Source organism: Bos taurus, chromosome 6 (assembly GCF_002263795.3).
Source record: "Bos taurus isolate L1 Dominette 01449 registration number 42190680 breed Hereford chromosome 6, ARS-UCD2.0, whole genome shotgun sequence".
NCBI lineage: Eukaryota > Metazoa > Chordata > Mammalia > Artiodactyla > Bovidae > Bos > Bos taurus.
This window is the reverse complement of record NC_037333.1, coordinates 30,358,910-30,378,188: the sequence shown is the minus strand read 5'-3', so window position 1 is coordinate 30,378,188 and position 19,279 is coordinate 30,358,910. Positions and strand designations below refer to the sequence as shown.

The 19,279-nt window shown below is 39.9% G+C and overlaps 1 protein-coding gene across 7 annotated transcripts in view; it reads left to right on the top strand.

Annotated features, from left to right (window-relative positions):
- Positions 1–19,279, top strand: part of SMARCAD1 (SWI/SNF-related, matrix-associated actin-dependent regulator of chromatin, subfamily a, containing DEAD/H box 1) — a 90,705-nt gene that overhangs the window by 20,773 nt on the left and 50,653 nt on the right. For 6 of the 7 annotated variants that reach the window (NM_001205432.1, XM_010805997.4, XM_010805996.4 and 3 more), the window contains 2 exons: positions 4,923–5,100; positions 18,473–18,644. In NM_001205432.1, the coding sequence (NP_001192361.1) occupies positions 4,923–5,100; positions 18,473–18,644 (350 nt within the window). Of the gene's footprint in view, positions 1–4,922; positions 5,101–15,608; positions 16,379–18,472; positions 18,645–19,279 lie in introns of those variants that run through there. The other variant, XM_059887544.1, reaches the window with a different exon arrangement.

The window sequence follows — 19,279 nt, the reverse complement described above, 5'->3', positions numbered from 1 at the left end:
AGAGTTTGCTCAAACTCACGTCCATTGAGTCGGTGATGCCATCTAACCACCTAATCCTCTTTCGTCCCCTTCTCCTCCCACCGTCAATCTTTCCCAGCATCAGGATCTTTTCAAATGAGTCAGCTCTTCGTATCAGGTGGCCAAAATACTGAAGTTTCAGCTTCAACATCAGTCCTTCCAATGAACACTCAGGACTGATCTCCTTTAGTATGGACTGGTTGATCTCCTTGCAGCCCAAGGGACTCTCAAGAGTCTTCTCCAACACCACAGTTCAAAAGCATCAATTCTTCGGCCCTCAGCTTTCTTTATAGTACAACTCTCATATCTGTACATGACTACTGGAAAAACCATAGCCTTGACTAGATGGACCTTTGTTGACAAAGTAATGTCTCTGCTTCTTAATATGCTGTCTAGGTTGATCATAACTTTCCTTCCAGTGAGTAAGTCTTTTAATTTCATGGCTGCAATCACCATCTGCTGTGATTTTGGAGCCCTAAAAAATAAAAGCCACTGTTTCTACTGATTCCCATCTATTTGCCATGAAGTGATGGGACCGGATGCCATTATCTTAGTTTTCTGAATGTTGAGCTTTAAGCATTAAGTTTAGGTTAAATTTATGATGCAATGAAGATCTACATTTTTAGTTTTGTTTGTGGTTTGTGATATAGCAGGACCACTGTGTAAAAGCAGAGTCCATAGTACCTTTAATACTTAGTTGATAAGAATTAGACTATCATTTTATTATTTTACATAATTATCAGAATTTATGTCTTCATACAAATGGCAGTAAACATAGCTGAAAAAAAAATTTTTTTTTCAAAGTGATTTTTCACCCCATACATTCAACATTTATAAAATTGTTCTGTTTGAACAGTTTTGTGATTTGCTTTTCGGTAATGTTGCTAGGGATTTGATTTAGGTCATACCTGAATGGTCTAGTGGTTTTCCCTACTTTCTTCAATTTAAGTCTGAATTTGGCAATAAGGAGTTCATGATCTGAGCCAGTCAGCTCTTGGTCTTGTTTTTGTTGACTGTATAGAGCTTCTCCATCTTTGGCTGCAAAGAATATAATCAGTCTGATTTTGGTGTTGACCATCTGGTGATGTCCATGTGTACAGTCTTCTCTTGTGTTGTTGGAAGAGGGTGTTTGCTATGACCAGTGCATTTTCTTGGCAAAACTTTATTAGTCTTTGCCCTGCTTCATTCCGTATTCCAAGGCCAAATTTGCCTGTCACTTCAGGTGTTTCTTGACTTCCTGCTTTTGCATTCCAGTCCCCTATAATGAAAAGGACATCTTTTGGGGGTGTTAGTATTAAAAGGTCTTGTAGGTCTTCATAGAACCGTTCAACTTCAGCTTTTTCAGCGTTACTGGTTGGGACATAGACTTGGATTACTGTGATATTGAATGGTTTGCTTTGGAAACGAACAGAGATCATTCTGTCGTTTTTGAGATTGCGTCCAAGTACTGCATTTTGGACCCTTTTGTCAACCATGATTGCTACTCCATTTCTTCTGAGGGATTCCTGCCCACGGAAGTAGATATAATGGTCATCTGAGTTAAATACACCCATTCTAGTCCATTTTAGTTTGCTAATTCCTAGAATGTTGATGATCATTCTTGCCATCTCTTGTTTGACCACTTCCAATTTGCCTTGATTCATGGACCTGACATTCCAGGTTCCTATGCAACATTGCTCTTTACAGCATCGGACCTTGCTTCTATCACCAGTCACATCCACAACTGGGTATTGTTTTTGCTTTGGCTCCATCCCTTCATTCTTTCTGGAGTTATTTCTCCACTGATCTCCAGTAGCATATTGGGCACCTAGTGACCTGGGGAGTTCCTCTTTCAGTATCCTATCATTTTGCCTTTTCATACTGTTCATGGGGTTCTCAAGGCAAGAATACTGAAGTGATTTGCCACTCCCTTTTCCGGTGGACCACATTGTGTCAGACCTCTCCACAGTCACATTAAACTGTGGAAAATTCTGAAAGAGATGGGAATACCAGACCACCTGACCTGACTCTTGAGAAACCTATATGCAGGTCAGGAAGCAACAGTTAGAACTGGACATGAAACAACAGACTGGTTCCAAATCATTAAAGGAGTACATCAAGGCTGTATATTATCACCCTGTTTATTTAACTTATATGCAGAGTACATCATGAGAAACGCTGGGCTGGAAGAAACACAAGCTGGAATCAAGATTGCCAGGAGAAATATCAATAACCTCAGATATGCAGATGACACCACCCTTATGGCAGAAAGTGAAGAGGAACTAAAAAGCCTCTTGATGAAAGTGAAAGAGGAGAGTGAAAAAGTTGGCTTAAAGCTCAACATTCAGAAAACAAAGATCATGGCATCTGGTCTCATCACTTCATGGGAACTAGATGGGGAAACAGTGGAAACCATGTCAGACTTTATTTTTTTGGGCTCGAAAATCACTGCACATGGTGACTACAGCCATGAAATTAAAAGACCCTTACTCCTTGGAAGAAAAGTTATGATCAACCTAGATAGCATATTGAAAAGCAGAGACATTACTTTGCCAACAAAGGTCCATCTAGTAAAGACTCTGGGTTTTCCACTGGTCATGTATAGATGTGAGTTGAACTGTGAAGAAAGCTGAGTGCCTTGAAGAATTGATGCTTTTGAACTGTGGTGTTGGAGAAGACTCTTCAGAGTCCCTTGGACTGCAGGGAGATCCAACCAGTCCATTCTGAAGGAGATCAGCCCTGGGATTTCTTTGGAAGGAATGATGCTAAAGCTGAAACTCCAGTACTTTGGCCACCTCATGTGAAGAGTTGACTCATTGGAAAAGACTCTGATGCTGGGAGGGGTTGCGGGCAGGAGGAGAAGGGGACGACAGAGGATGAGATGGCTGGATGGCATCACTGACTCGATGGACGTAAGTCTGAGTGAACTCCGGGAGTTGGTGATGGACAGGGAGGCCTGGTGTGCTGCAATTCATGGGGTCGCAAAGAGTCGGACACGACTGACCAACTGAACTGAATGTTGCTGGGACTTCATTGCAGGAAGAAAAATGTTTTTTGTGTCCTCTAAGAGATTGGTTATGTAAGCCTTGGTTAATGTTATTTACAAATATGACTCAGGAGCCTTATGATAGTGATTGGTATCATTTTATGACAGTTAATTTCAGGAAGGTCAAGAATTTTAGCTTACCAGGATTTTAGACTCTGGGTTTTGGATTTTAGGTCTGATACTTTCCCTTTTATGACTTTGGACAAGTTGCTTCCTCTGCATCTAGTTTATCTATAAAATGATGATATAATGTCCCCTTGGGGTTATTGTAAGTATTGAAAATGTGTTTCACTTCTGGAATTGATACTGAATAGTGGCTAATGGTAGCTATTGTTTTTTAAATTGGTACTTTTGAATTAAAATTCATGTGATCATTCCTTTTTAAAATGTATCACTAATTGGCCCTCATATTTATGGATTCTCATCTACAGATCAGGTACAATGGAAATATTCAGAAAGAAAAGTTCCAGGAAGTTCTAAATAGCAAAACAAATCTGCCACATACACACTGCAACTATTTGTGTAACTTTCACATGTGTATCTACAACTCTTTACATAGAATTTACACGAATCAGGTATTAAAAGTAATACAGCTGTGTGCATATGTTATATGAAATTACAGGACCATTTTATTTAAGGGACTTGAACGTTCCCCCATTTTGGGAGTGGGCAGTAAAGTCCTGGAACCAGTCTCCCTAAACCTCCCAGATACTGCAGGACAACTGTATTCACTAAACCAAGACACTTTAATATGAATTCCTTAAATCAGGAATTCCTCCTCCTGTATATAAGGGAGAATAATTTTGAACCTCAGCCCTTGGAGAGAGGAGACCACAATAGAATATTTTACTCACCTGCTTTGGATAAACAAATGATGCTGACTTTATTAGTGCTGCTGCTGCTAAGTCGCTTCAGTTGTGTCCGACTCTGTGCGACCCCATGGATGGCAGGCCACCAGACTCCCCCGTCCCTGGGATTCTGCAGGCACGAACATTGGAGCGGGTTGCCATTGCCTTCTCCAGCCTTTATTAGTGAGGGCTGCCATAACAAAATAACACAGACTGAGTGCCATAAAGAGCAGACTGATTTTCTCCCATATCTAGAGGCTAGAAGTCTAAGATCCAGGTGTCGGTAGGGTTGGTGTCTTGTGAAGGCCTTTCTCTTCAGCCTCCTCCCTGTGTGCCCACGCTGCCTTTCCCCCATGCACATGTATCCTTGGTTCCTCTCTCTCATAGGTTACTAACCTAACTGACTCATTTGAAGTTGGTCACTTCTATGAAGGACCTGTCTCCAAATATGTTACATCTTGAGGTCATGGAGGTTGGAACTTTAGCATAGGAATTTTGGAGGGGACATAATTTGGCCTGTAACACCAATATTTGCATAAGAGCTAATGTATGTTGGATATTGACAGTGTGCCAATTTTCCAAATTAAATTTTATGTGCACATTAACCCTGTGATTATTAGCATCTCTTTTTTATAGAGGACACTGAGACTTAGATTAGGTAACTTGGCTGAGAGATGGGATTGAAATTCAAGTGTTTTGGGCTCTAGTGTCCATGTTGTCTTAGGTACGAACTGAGTACTAGGAAACAAAAGCACAGAGATAAGAGGGTTGAAATATACAAACCGCTGTTTTGCAGTGTCCACTAAGGTCTTGCTAGTAAGTAACCTCTGAAGTGGAAAATCATTTAATGCCAGCCCTGGTTGACTATTAATTTTTTCTTTAAAAATTAGGAGGAGTTTTGGTTTAAGATGGAAACGTGAATGAAGCTAAAGAATTTTGGCACATGATTGTGCTAAGACAGATTTGCACAAACAAAATTTGTCTTATTTTCAGGTTGCTCAAAATGCCTTTCTGCTTTTTGTCTTTTGCAGAAGATTCTAGTGTTCCAGAAACTCCAGAAAATGACAGAAAAGCAAGTATATCGTATTTCAAGAATCAAAGAGGGATTCAATACATTGATTTGTCTTCTGATAGTGAAGATGTTGTTTCCCCAAATTGCTCCAGTACAGTTCAAGAGAAAAAATTCAACAAAGACACGGTGATTATAGTGTAAGCAACTTAATAGGTTCATTATATTTGCATGTATAACACCCCCCCTTTTTTTTTTAGAAAAAGTTAACTTATGTTGAAAATTTTTGATGATTTCCACCCCACTTTTTTCCTTTTCCTGACTGCATCATGGTCATTTTTTCCTAACATAGAGCTGTAAACACATAAGTGTGTGTGTATGTACATGTTTATGTGTATGTGTGTGAGATTGATTCTGGACTGATTTTCTCTATTATTATTTTTTTGACCTCACAAGTTGGCTTGCGGGTTCTTAGTTTCTGAACCAGGGATTGAGCCCAGGACACAGCAGTAAAAGCACTGAATCCTAACTAATGGACCACCAGGAAATCCCTCGGTTCTGATTTTCAGAAAAAAAGTTCAGTTAGAGTAAATATTTAATCTTTTCATTCTCCATAGATAGGGAATTTATTTTAACAAGTACCTTTGATCATTTGTAACTACTTCCTGATTTGTTCTTGAGTCCGATTGACATTTTTGGACATTTTGGGGACACATTCAGTGAGCTAGTACAGAGCTTGTATGATAGATAGAAATGTAGTAAGTAAATAAAAAATGCAATATGCCAAATAATAAATCTGATGGGCAAAGGGAGGGGGGAGAGGGGATACAGGATTTGGGGCCAGGGTTAAGGGCCAAGGGTAAAGTACATGGTTGGAAAAGACTTTATTAAGAAGATGTTGCTTGAGCAGAGATGTGAATGTGCTGGGAGGGGCATTAGGAATATCCTGCTTAGTGACCTTTAGTGGTGTTATGCCTGTTTAGGGAAAAGGAGTGGGTCCCATCATCATGGTCCCATCATCAACAGTGACAGACTTTATTTTGGGGGGCTCCAAAATCACTGCATATGGTGACTGCAGCCATGAAATTAAAAGACACTTGCTTCTTGGAAGAAAAGCTATGACCAACCTAGACAGCATATTAAAAAACAGAGACATTGCTTCCCCAACAAAGGTCCATCTAGTCAAAGCTATGGTTTTTCCAGTAGTCATGTATGGATGTGAGAATTGGACTATAAAGAAAGCTGAGGGCCAAAGAATTGATGCTTCTCAACTGTGGTGTTGGAGAAGACTCTTGAGAGTCCCTTGGGCTGCAAGGAGATCCAACCAGTCCATCCTAAAGGAGATCAGTCTTGGATGTTCATTGGAAGGACTGATGTGGAAGCTGAAACTCCAGTACTTTGGCTACCTGATGTGAAGAACTGACTCATTTGAAAAGACCCTGATGCTGGGAAAGATTGAGGGTGGGAGGAGAAGGGGATGACAGAAGATGGGATGGTTGGATGACTTCACTGACTCAATGATCATGAGTTTGAGTAGACTCCAGGAGTTGGTGATGGACAGGGAGGCCGGCATGCTGCAGACCATAGGGTTGCAAAGAGTTGGACACAACTGAGCGACTGAACTAAACTGACTGACTAGGGCTAATGCTAGAAAGTGAAGGACCTAAGGTCACAAGGTGAGGAGTAGAATAGGGAAAGGACTTTATCTAGTTAATAAGCCCATAGGCTATTTGGCTTTTATTCTGAATGAGAATAAAAGGAGCTAAAGGAGCATACTGAGCAGAGGAGTAAAATGACCTGATTAATATGTTTAAAAGTCTTTAAGGGTATAGGGAAGTGGTAGTAGAATCATGAATACTTTTGTAATAACTAAGGCAAAAAAAAAGGATGGAAGCTTAGACCATTCTCGTACCTATGGATGTGAATGAGAAGTAGTTAGATTCTGGATATACTCTTAAGGTAGAGCAGAGAGGCTTTATTGATGGATTGCAAATGGAATGGCAGAGAAGGGAGTATGGATGACCCTAAGATAATTTGACCTGGGCAACTGGAAGGATGGAGTTAACAGTAACTGGGATAAGGAGTACTCTCTTGAGTGTGATAGAGAACAGCGTTAGAAGGAAAGATTGGCAATTAAGTCTTGGACATGCTGTGTTTGAGAAGACTCTTGGACATCTAAGTGGACGTGTCAGGTAGGCAATTTAGATTTGTAACATTAGGTTCTGGAGAAAGGTCTAGGTTCCACATGTATATTTAGGTGTTGTCAGGATGAAAACTGCAGTGTTAGTTGCTCAGTTATGTCTGACTCTTTGCAACCCAATGAACTATAGCCCGCCAGGCTCCTGTGTCCTTGAAATTCTCCAGGCAAGAATACCAGAGTGAGTTACCATTCCTTTCTCCAGGGGATCTTCCCGACCCAGGGATGGAACCTGGGTCTCCTGCATTGCAGGCCCTTGATATTAAAAGATACACGATTAGATAAAATCACTAAGAGACACGGTAGTATAGCTGGAATACAGACAATGCCTTGATTGAAGGACTTAGGCCAGGGGAACTCTTGATTTTAGGAACGGAGCGACATGAGAAGAAACTGGTAGAAGATTCTAAGAAGGAGCAGTCATTGAGGTAAAACTCAAAAAGTTGTGTGATGAGAGGCTAAGTGAGGAAAGTGATGCAAGAGATCAAGACTGTCCTCTGCTAAGATGAGGACTTTCTCTTAAAATGAATTTCCTCTTGTACATAAGCTTAGGTGAACATGCCTTTGTCTTGAATTTTACTCTGAAATAAAAAATAGTGATGATCCTATGTGGTAGATCCTGAGGAAAATTGATACATTAGCACTCCAAATTTTACTTTTTATTTTGAAAAGAATTTAAATTTACAGAAAAGTTACAAGAAAAACCAGTTTCCACAAGCTTTTTAAAAAGATTCATCCTTTGTTAACATTTTCCCACGTTGCTTGTCACCTTCATATAATAATAGAATTATTGTATTTTTATTTATTTTTTTATGCCTGCACTGGACTTTCTCTAGTTACAGTGAGTGGGGACTACTCCAGTTGTAGTGCTCAGGCTGCTCATTGCATTGATTTCTCTTGTTGCAAAACATGGGCTCTGGGTACTCAGGCTTCAGTGGTTGCAGCTCACAGGCTATAGAGCATGGGCTCAGTAGTTGTGGTGCATGAGCTTAGCTGTCCTACATTACATGGGATCTTCCTGGACCAAGGATCAAACTTGTTTCCCCTTAAAATATAAATTGATGTACTCATTCCTCCACTAAGAATGTCTTGTAATGAAAAAAAATAATTAGCTGAACGAAGCTTTGTGCTTAGTAATGTAGTTGTTTTTCCCTCTGATTTAAGTTCCTTATCTTTTGATGGACAGATTACAAACAGTTTGATTTCAAGGACAGGTGGTTAGTCCATGAATCATATTTTGAGTAGTACTCTATAATAAAATTTTCTCTAGCATCATGCATTGGGTTTAGTTCATCATGTGTCTTTGGTTTAATCTGAAATTATCTCAGCCTTTTTTTTGGTTCCCATGATTTTCGTTACTTGTGAAGGTAATAAACCAGGTTTTTTAGGATGTCCCTCACTTTCTACATGGCTTCCCTGTGGCTCAGACAGGAAAGAATCTGCCTGCAATGCGAGAGACCCAGTTTCGATTCCTGGGTCAGGAAGATACCCTGAAGAAGGGAATGGCACCCCACTCCAGTATTCTTGTCATGGACAGAGGAGCCTGGCAGACTACTGTCCATGGGGTTGCAAAGAGTCAAACATGACTGAGTGACTGACACTTTGATTTTTTCAATTTCTACACCCCTAATGCACCCAAGAATTGATGCTTTTGAAGTGGGGTGTTGGAGAAGACTCTTGAGAGTCCCTTGGACTGCAAGAAGATCAAACCAGTCAATCCTAAAGGAAATGAGTCCTGAATATGCATTGGAAAGACTTATGCTGAAGCTGAAACTCCGGTACTTAGGCCACCTGATGTGAAGACCTGATTCATTGGAAGAGACCCTGATGCTGGGAAAGATCGAAGGCAGGAGGAGAAAGGGATGACACAGGATGAGATGGTTGGATGGCATCACTGACTTGATGAACATCACTTTGAGTAAGCTCCAGGAGTTGTTGATGGACAGGGAAGCCTGGTGTGCTGCAGTCCATGGGGTTACAAAGAGTCAGAAATGACTGAGCAACTAAACTGACTGATACCATAGATTAGTTTATCAATTTTTCAGCAATGCATAAGAAAGTTTACCCTTCTCTCCGTAGAGTTTTGTTTATTCTCTTTTGTTCTCTCCTAATTGATGGGCTTAAGTTGAATTCTCAAGCCTGAAATTAGAATTTGCCATTTCTTCAAGTAGCACCTTTTTAAAGGAATGGCATTTGGCAATCTGGGAGTGAAGTGTGTTCTTTCTTTGCTGTTAGGTGAAACGGGATTGTCATTGCCCTTTCAGCAAGAATGGGCTAGGATATGAGAGAGAATGTTGTGGGGTTTTTGTTATTGTTGCTTTTAAAATCGTAAGTTTGTGATAATATATTTTATTCTGACCTAATACTGTAAGACTCTTCCTTGCCTCTCCTCTGTATTTCCTTCTCTGATAGTGAGAACTCTGCTTCCACCAGTATCATTATATTTGCTAATCTGTTCAGTCACCCAGTATACGTATAATAGTTTCAGAATTGCTGTTGTCATACTGCTTGACTGTAAAGCCCACTAAGAGTTTAAGATTTGTTCATAAGTTTTATGTTGTCTTTAGGTGAAGGTGTATGGTTACAGTACTTAGATTATTTATTGAAAATTTTCTTTGTTATTCACTTCAAGTGTAGTTCAGTATGTTAATTTTTGTTTGTATTCCTTTTAGGGTTTTTTTTCCATTGTCCCTTTTAAAAAAATTTTTTACCTTCAAATATTTAAAATATTGACATGGTTCCAAAAATCAAAACTCTACATAGAATGTGCTTAGAGAATAATTAAAGTAGGAAATGGCAACCCACTCCAATATCCTTGCCTGGAAAATCCCATGGACAGAGGAGCCTGGCAGGCTGCAGTCCGTGGGGTTGCAAAGAGTTGGACATGACTGAGCATCTAAGCACAGAGAAGTAGTAACTTCCTGTCCCTTCTCTACCAGCCTCTTCCTCCTCCCACCTCAGAACTAACCAGTTAGTTTTTTGTCATACTTTGTTTCTCTTTCATGTGTCTTTTTTCTTCTTTGCTACACAGAAGTTAGCACTCTATCTTGTGCTGTCTATGAATAAATAATGTGTATGTATAGATGTATGTGTACATTTATTCTTTGTTTTATTAACTTCAGTTCAGTCTCTCAGTCATGTCCGACTGTGATCCCATGGACTGCAGCACGCCGGGCTTCCCTGTCCACCAACTCCTGGACCTTGCTCAAACTCATGTCCATTGAGTCGGTGATGCCATCCAACCATCTCATCCTCTGTCATACATGATATATATCCTGGAAATCATGTCAGCTCATAAAAATCTTTATTGTTTTTCACAACACTGTTTTCCATAGTTACAATCAGTTACAATCAATGCATGGGCCTTTTTAATTATCAGGGTTTCTTAACCTTGACACTGCTGACACTTTGCGCCAGGTAGTTCTTTGTTCTGAGGGGCTGCTATGTATGTTGTAGAATGTTTAACAGAATCCCTGACCTCTACCAGTTAAATGCCAGTAGCACCTCGCTAGGCAAGACAATCAAAAATGTCTCCAGCCACTGTCACATGTCCTCTAAGGGAAATTGCCTCCCTTTTGAGAACCACAGATAGAGATAATTTTATTTCTTAGGTATGGTCTTGCTCCCTGTCTCCTGTACAGTGTTGCTAACCTCCGTCCATAGTTCATCAGTCATTCTGTCTATCTAGTCCCTTAAATCTATTTCTCACTTCCACTGTATAATCATAAGAGATGTGATTTAGGTTATACCTGAATGATCTAGTGGTTGTCCCTAGTTTATTCAATTTAAGTCTAATTTGGCAATAAGGAGTTCATGATCTGAGCCACAGTCAGCTCCCAGTCTTGCTTTTGCTGACTGTATAAAACTTCTCCATCTTTGGCTGCAAAGGGTATAATCAACCTGATTTCAGTGTTGACCATCTGGTGATGTCCATGTATAGAGTCTTCTCTTGTGTTGTTGGAAGAAGGTGTTTGCTATGACTAGTACATTCTCGGCAAAACTCTGTTAGCCTTTGACCTGCTTCATCCTGTACTCCAAGGCCAGATTTACCTGGTGTTACTCCAGATATTTCTTGACTTCCTACTTTTGCATAATGAAAAGGACATGTTTTTGGGGTGTTAGTTCTAAAAGGTCTCGAAGGTCTTCATAGAACCATTTAACTTTAGCTTCTTCACCATTATTGGTCAGGGCACAGACTTGGATTGCTATGATATTGAATGGTTTACCTTGGAAATGAACAGAGATCATTCTGTTGTTTTTGAGATTGCATCCAAGTACTGCATTGCAGACTCGTTGACTATGATGGCTACTCCATTTCTTCTAAGGGATTCTTGCCCACAGTAGTAGATATAATGGTCATCTGAGTTATTCACCCAACAGTCCATTTTAGTTCGCTGATTCCTAAAATGTCAGTATTCACTTTTGTCATCTCCTGTTTGACCACTTCCAATTTGCTGTGATTCATGAACCTAACATTCCAGGTTCCTATGCAGTATTGCTCTTTACAGCATCGGACCTTGCTTCCATCACCAGTTAGATCCACAACTGGGTGTTCTTTTTGCTTTGGCTCCGTCTCTTCATTCTTTCTGGAGTTATTTCTCCACTGATATCTAGCAGCATGTTGGGCACCTACCAACCTGGGGAGTTCATCTTTTAGTGTCCTATCTTTTTGCCTTTTCGTACTGTTCATGGGGTTCTCAAGGCAAGAATACTGAAGTGGTTTGCCATTCCCTTCTCCTGTGGACCACATTTTATCAGAACTTTCTGCCATGACCCATCCGTCTTGGGTGGCCCTGTGTGGTATGGCTCATGGTTTCATTGAGTTAGACAAGGCTGTGGTCCATGTGATTAGATTGGTTAGTTTTCTGTGATTATGGTTTTCAGTCTGTCTGCCTTCTGGAGAAGGATAAGAGGCTTATGGAAGCTTCCTGAAAATGGGTCTTTTTCTGATGGGTGGGGCCATGTTCAGTAAATCTTTAATGCAATTTTCTGTTCATGGGTGGACCTATGGGATTTAAGGGACTAGATCTGATAGACATAGTGCCTGATGAACTACAGACGGAGGTTCCTGACTTTGTACAGGAGACTGGGTTCAAGACCATCCCCAAGAAAAACAAATGCAAAAAAGTAAAATGGCTGTCTGAGGAGGCCTGTAAAAGAAGAGAAGTGAAAAACAAAGAGGAAAGGAAAGATATACCCATTTGAATGCAGAATTCCAGAGAACAGTAAGGAGGGATAAGAAAGGCTTCCTTGGTGATCAGTGCAAAGAAATATAGGAACAATAGAATGGGAAAGACTAGAGATCTCTTCAAGAAAATTAGAGATACCAAGGGAACATTTCATGCAAAGATGTGCTCAATGAAGGACAGAAATGGTATGGACCTAACAGAACCAGAAGATATTAAGAAGAGGTGGCAACAATACACAAAAGACATGTACAAAAAAGATCTTCACAGCCCAGATAATGACGATGGTGTGATCACTCATCTAGAGCCAGACGTTCTGGAATGTAAAGTCAAGTGGGCCTTAGGAAGCATCACTATGAACAAAGCTAGTGGCGGTGATGGAATTCCAGTTGAGCTATTTCATATCCTAAAAGGTGATGCTGTGAAAGTGCTGCACTCAATATGTCAGCAAATTTGGAAAACTCAGCAGTGGCTCACTGCTACAGGACTGGAAAAGGTCAGTTTTCATTCCAATCCCAAAGAAAGGCAATGCCAAAGAATGCGCAAACTACCACACAGTTGTACTCATCTCACACGCTAGTAAAGAAATGCTCAAAATTCTCCAAGCCAGGCTTCAGAAATACATGAACTATGAAATTCCAGACGTTCAGGCTGGTTTTAGAAAATACAGAGGAACCAGAGGTCAAATTGCCAACATCTGCTGGATCATCGAAAATGCAAGAGAGTTCCAAAAAAAATCTATTTCTGCTTTATTGACTATGTCAAACCTTTTGACTGTGTGAATCATAATAAACTAGAAAATTCTGAAAGAGATGGGAATACCAGACCACCTGACCTGCCTCTTGAGAAATCTGTATGCAGGTCAAGAAGCAACAGTTAAAACTGGATATGAAACAATGGACTGGTTCCAAATTGGGAAAGGAGTACGTCAAGGCTGTATATTGTCACCCTGCTTATTTAAATTATATGCAGAGTACATAATGAGAAATGCTAGGCTGGATGAAGCACAAACTGGAAACAAGATTGCCAGGAGAAATATCAATAACCTCAGATATGCAGATAACACCACCCTTATGGCAGAAAGCAAAAAACTAAAGAGCCTCTTGATAAAAATGAAAGAGGAGAGTGGAAAAGTTGGCTTAAAGCTCAACATTCAGAAAACTAAGATCATGGCATCCAGTCCCATCACTTAATGGCAAATAGATGCAGAAACAGTGGCAGACTTTATTTTGGGGGGCTCCAAAATCACTGCAGATGGTGACTGCAGCCATGAAATTAAAAGATGCTTACTCCTTGGGGAAAAAGTTATGACCAACCTAGACAGCATACTAAAAGGCAGACATTACTTTGCCAACAAAGGTCCATCTAGTCAAGGCTGTGGTTTTTCCAGGAGTCATATGTGGATGTAAGAGTTGGGGTATAAAGAATGATGAGTGCCAAAGAATTGATGCTTTTGAATTGTGATAATGAAGAAGACTCTTTGAGATTCTTTTGCAATTAAAGGAGATCCAACCAGTCTGTCCTAAAGGAAATCAGTTGTAAATATTCTTTGGAAGGACTGATGTTCAAGCTGAAACTTCAATACTTTGGCCACCTGATGCAAAGAGCTGACCTATTTGAAAAGAGCCTGATGCTGGGAAAGATTTAAGGTGGGAGGAGAAGGGGAAGACAAAGCATGAGGTGGCTGGATGGCATCACCGATCAATGGACATGTGTTTATGTAAACTCTGGGAGTTGGTGATGGACAGGGATGCCTGGCGTGCTGCGGTTCTTGGGGTCGCAAAAAGTTGGATACAATTGAGAGACTGAACTGAACTGATAGAGATAGTAGAAACTCTGACAATTGGTGGAAGTATCTCAGGAAACATAATAGATAACAAGGAGCTGAAGGTAGAATCCTAGGTAATCAGTCAGTTCAGTCGCTTAGTCGGATCTTTGCGACCCCATGAACTGCAGCATGCCAGGCCTCCCTGTCCATCAGCAACTGCTGGAGTCTACCCAAACCCAAGTCCATTGAGTCGGTGGTGCCATCCCACCATCTCATCCTCTGTCGTCCCCTTCTTCTCATGCCCTCAATCTTTCCCAGCATCAGAGTCTTTGCTAATGAGTCAGCTCTTCCCATCAGGTGGTCAAAGTGTTGGAGTTTCAGCTTCAACCATTAGTCCTTCCAATGAACACCCAGGACTGATCTCCTTTAGGATGGACTGGTTGGATCTCCTTGTAGTCCAAGGGACTTTCAAGAGTCTTCTCCAACACCACAGTTCAAAAGAAACTATTTTTCGGCCCTCAACTTTCTTTATAGTCCAATTCTCACATCTGTACATGACTACTGGAAAAACCATAGCTTTGACTGGACACACCTTTGTTAGCAAAGTGATGTCTCTGCTTTTTAATATGCTGTCTAGGTTGGTCATAACTTTTTTCCCCAAGGAGTAAGCGTCTTAATTTCATGGCCGCAGTCACCATCTGCAGTGATTTTAGAGCCCGAAAAAATAAAGTCAGATGCTATTTCTGCTGTTTCCCCATCTATTTGCCATGAAGTGATGGGACTGGATGTCATGATCTTAGTTTTCTGAATGTTGAGCTTTAGGCCAACTTTCTCATTCTCCTCATTCACTTCATCAAGAGGCTCTTTAGTTCTTCTTCACTTTCTGCCATAAGGGTGGTGTCATCTGCATATCTGAGGTTACTGACATTTCTTCCTAGGCTCTTGAGTCCACCTTGGAATCCTAGATAATACTGGAGTTCAAAAAGGTAAAAAAAAGGAAGAAAGCCTTCTATACAGATTAAAGACAGGTGACACCACCCTTATGGCAGAAAGTGAAGAGGAACTAAAAAACCTCTTGATGAAAGTGAAAGTGGAGAGTGAAAAAGTTGGCTGAAAGCTCAACATTCAGAAAACGAAGATCATGGCATCCGGTCCCATCACTTCATGGGAAATAGATGGGGAAACAGTGTCAGACTTTATTTTTTGGGGCTCCAAAAAATAGCAGTCATCACTGCAGATGGTGACTGTAGCCATGAAATTAAAAGACGCGTACTCCTTAGAAAGAAAGTTATGACCAACCTAGATAGCATATTCAAAAGCAGAGACATTACTTTGCCAACAAAGGTCCGTCTAGTCAAAGCTATGGTTTTTCCTGTGGTCATGTATGGATGTGAGAGTTGGACTGTGAAGAAGGCTGAGCACCGAAGAATTGATGCTTTTGAACTGTGGTGTTGGAGAAGACTCTTGAAAGTCCCTTGGACTGCAAGGAGATCCAACCAGTCCATTCTAAAGGAGATCAACCCTGGGATTTCTTTGGAAGGAATGATGCTGAAGCTGAAACTCCAGTACTTTGGCCACCTCATGTGAAGAGTTGACTCATTAGAAAAGATTCTGATGCTGGGAGGGATTGGGGGCAGGAGGAGAAGGGGACGACAGGATGAGATGGCCAGATGGCATCACTGACTTGATGAACGTGAGTCTGAGTGAACTCCCAGAGTTGGTGATGGACAGGGAGGGCTGGCATGCTGCGATTCATGGGGTCACAAAGAGTCAGACACGACTGAGCGACTGAACTGAAGAGGTAAAGGAAAAATCAGAAGTAATGATACTGCAGAACCCATGGGTGAGGGTTGGGGGTGGGGCTGCATTTTCAAAGAACAGTGTTTGAGACCACAGAAGGACAGATAACTAATGAACGATTTGGGGGTTTTGTTGTTGTTTTAAATCACATTTGACTTTATAGAGGATATTATTGCCCTTAGAACAATTACCCTGAGGCGATGGGGCAGAAGATTATATAACAGTAGAAGATATATACGGAGAAGGCAATGGCACCCCACTCCAGTACTTTTGCCTGGAAAATCCCATTGACGGAGGAGCCTGGTAGGCTGCAGTCCATGGGGTCGCTAGAGTCGGACACGACTGAATAACTTCACTTTGACTTTTCACTTTCATGCATTGGAGAAGGAAATGGCAACCCACTCCAGTGTTCTTGCCTAGAGAATCCCAGGGAAGAGGAAGCCTGGTGGGCTGCCATCTATGGGGTCACACAGAGTTGGACACGACTGAAGCGACTTAGCAGCAGCAGCAGCAGAAGATATATAACAGTAAGTTGAGAACCATAAAAGATATGAAGAAATAAAAATGCAATCTTGAATACATAGGCTTGGAGGCAAGCAGTTAAAGAGATAGATTCAGGGGAGAACATAGTAGACAGTTAATTCCTGTAGGCATTAGGCCTGGAATCCCTTAGCCCTGAGTGTGTGTGTAAAGGGAAAGGAATAAATAACTTGATCTGAGACCAGATAAAAGAACACAGAGTGGTTATTCTTGTTCTTGTAGATTTTTTCTTTTATTTTTAAAGCTTTATTCATATTGGAAAATGATAGATAATGAACATATATATGCCACCTACATTTAACAATTGTTACTATTTTCCTGTTGCATTATTTTGTTTATTATTATTAGCTGAAGTATTTTAAAATGAATAATAGATACCCGAACACTCGTCCCCTTAGTACTTGCTCTGTATCCCACTTACATAAATACTACTATCAGTTCTCTACATCGTGTAATTCCCAGTTTATATTTAGGTTTCATGTGTTTTGTAGCTAGTTTTTCAAACCAGAATCCAAATAAGAAACATTTGAGTGTCATGACTCTTAATTACCTATACTTGGATCTTAAAATAGTACACTCCTCTCCTCTCTTTTTAAAGTACTTCAACTTACTGAAGAAATAGAGTCTTCTAGACAAAATAGACTTTTTCTGGTTGCTTCTTCATGATTGACTTGAATTTATTGCTCTATCTTTTCTATCTCCTATAAATTGGACATTAAGTCGAAGGCTTGATAAGATTCACTGTCAGCCTGAAAACTTCCTACATCAAGAGACACATGAGTTTGTCCCACAGAATGGTGATGAATCTGATCACTAGTTTAAGGGTGTGATGGTCCGAAGAGTAAGGACATTTAAAGTGGTTATGCAGTGTGAAAATTGTAAAAGGATTCCAACGTGAAAGCTTCATTTTCTCAGTGAACTCAGAGGCAGAAACCAGTTAGGAAGTGTGAATGTAGTAAGTCAGGGTGAAAATTTAGAGTTGAATATGTAAGGAATGAGAAATCTGGGTGTAATGGAAAGGGAGATATGTGTAATTGTCTTCATTAAAGGAAGAGATTTATTTAACCTTGTTACTTTAGAGCAGTTTTTCAGAGCAAGATTCAAGAAGTCAACCCAGAAGTTTGTTAAAATGGATACTTCTGTTCCTTCACAGTCCAGTTTATATGTTTTCAGGAGATTCTTAGTCATAACTGGTACCCTAACAGGTGCAGCTGAACTAAGTAAAGAGAAGTTACTAAAATACAGGTCCTGGATATGTGTCTAAAAGAACTGTCCAAAAACAGAATTAGCTGCATAGCGAAGTCTGCATTCTCTGGCACTAGGAATATACTTGACTATATTTCTTTCTCTGATCTCTGTGACTTCTACCCATTTGTTATACTTCTGATTTCTGATCTTCAGAATGCTTACTGTGTTAGAAAATCAAAATTTCAAAATGAATTCTGTTGTTTGGGAGAAACATGAATGAAATTTGGCTCACAGTGTCTTTTATGTAAGATAAACATATGAACTGAAATGTAATGAGATTAAAGTTAGTTGCTGTTGGATGAAGCCTTGTGTAAAACAAATGCTCCCTGTCTGCTAAAGAAACATTTTGTTCTTGGTAGACAGTCTAATATTGAATGGACCATTTTGATTTTAACACTTCGATCACCTAGGTAGACTGTGAAAATCCTTTTATATTTTTATTAGTGTATGCATGATAATTTCTCAGGAACAACATGACAACACCCATCTTTTATTCAGGGTACAGGTGAAAAAAGTAGGAAAGAGAAGTTGGGTATGCAATGGATGAGTATATTAACAAAATGGTTCACGTTTTTGCTGTTCTTTTCTATCCTGGCCCAGAGAATTTGAAATATGTTCAAAGTATGCTGACTTTCTCAGTGTAGATGTACAACTGTACTGAAATGGAAAAAATAACAACTTGTTTTAATCTTTAACAGATACAGATTACATTTATTATTGAAAAGAACTGCAAATGTATTGTATTATATATGTACAGTTATATTCATCTATAATGAGATAACATTAGTAATACATTAAAATACTGTTTTTTTCCCCTCCGAAAATACTTTTAGTTCTGAGCCATCTGAAGATGAAGAGTCCCAAGGCCTTCCTACCATGGCCACTAGAAACAATAATGATATTTCAGAATTGGAGGACCTTTCGGAATTGGAAGACCTTAAAGATGCTAAACTTCAGACCTTGAAGGAACTTTTTCCACAAAGAAGTGACAGTGATTTACTTAAGGTTATACCCCTTTCTAGTAATTGGTTATTACAGCTGTAATGATGCTTAAAATGTCTCCTGTATCCAGTGCTATATTCAGTAGATAGTCATTTTTCTAAAAATATCTTATGTTTGAAGATAATTTGATAATAAAAGCAGATGCCAGAGATTTACTTGTTGAATCTTACAGTAGGTGAGGTTTATTCACCTATAAGTAATGAAATAACTTGAGCATCTCTGTATCTCATGTAGGTTGTGAAGTTTTTTGAGTTTGGATGGTTCTGAAATGGGGATAACCCTCTTCTCACTAGAAACATAGAAATGTCCAGAGACTTTTCTTCTTATTTTCCCCGTAATGATTAGGAGTTGCTTTTCACATTTAGTGCCCTGTGACCAGGGATGCTAAACACGCTACAGTACCGAGAACACAGCCGTGTAACAGAAAAGGAGTCCTGCCAGTGGCACCCTTGCTGAGAAATATTGATTGAACTATAGAAACAAAACAAGTGGCTGTAGTTTTACTGTTACAGTTATCTAGCTCTCTTTTTATAAGAGGAAATAAAAATTTACCGTTCAGTTAAGTTGTAGGTAGAGAATAAACCTCTGAAGATTAGTAAATAGTTTATCCCTAGCTCTGCCACTTAGTATTTGATTGA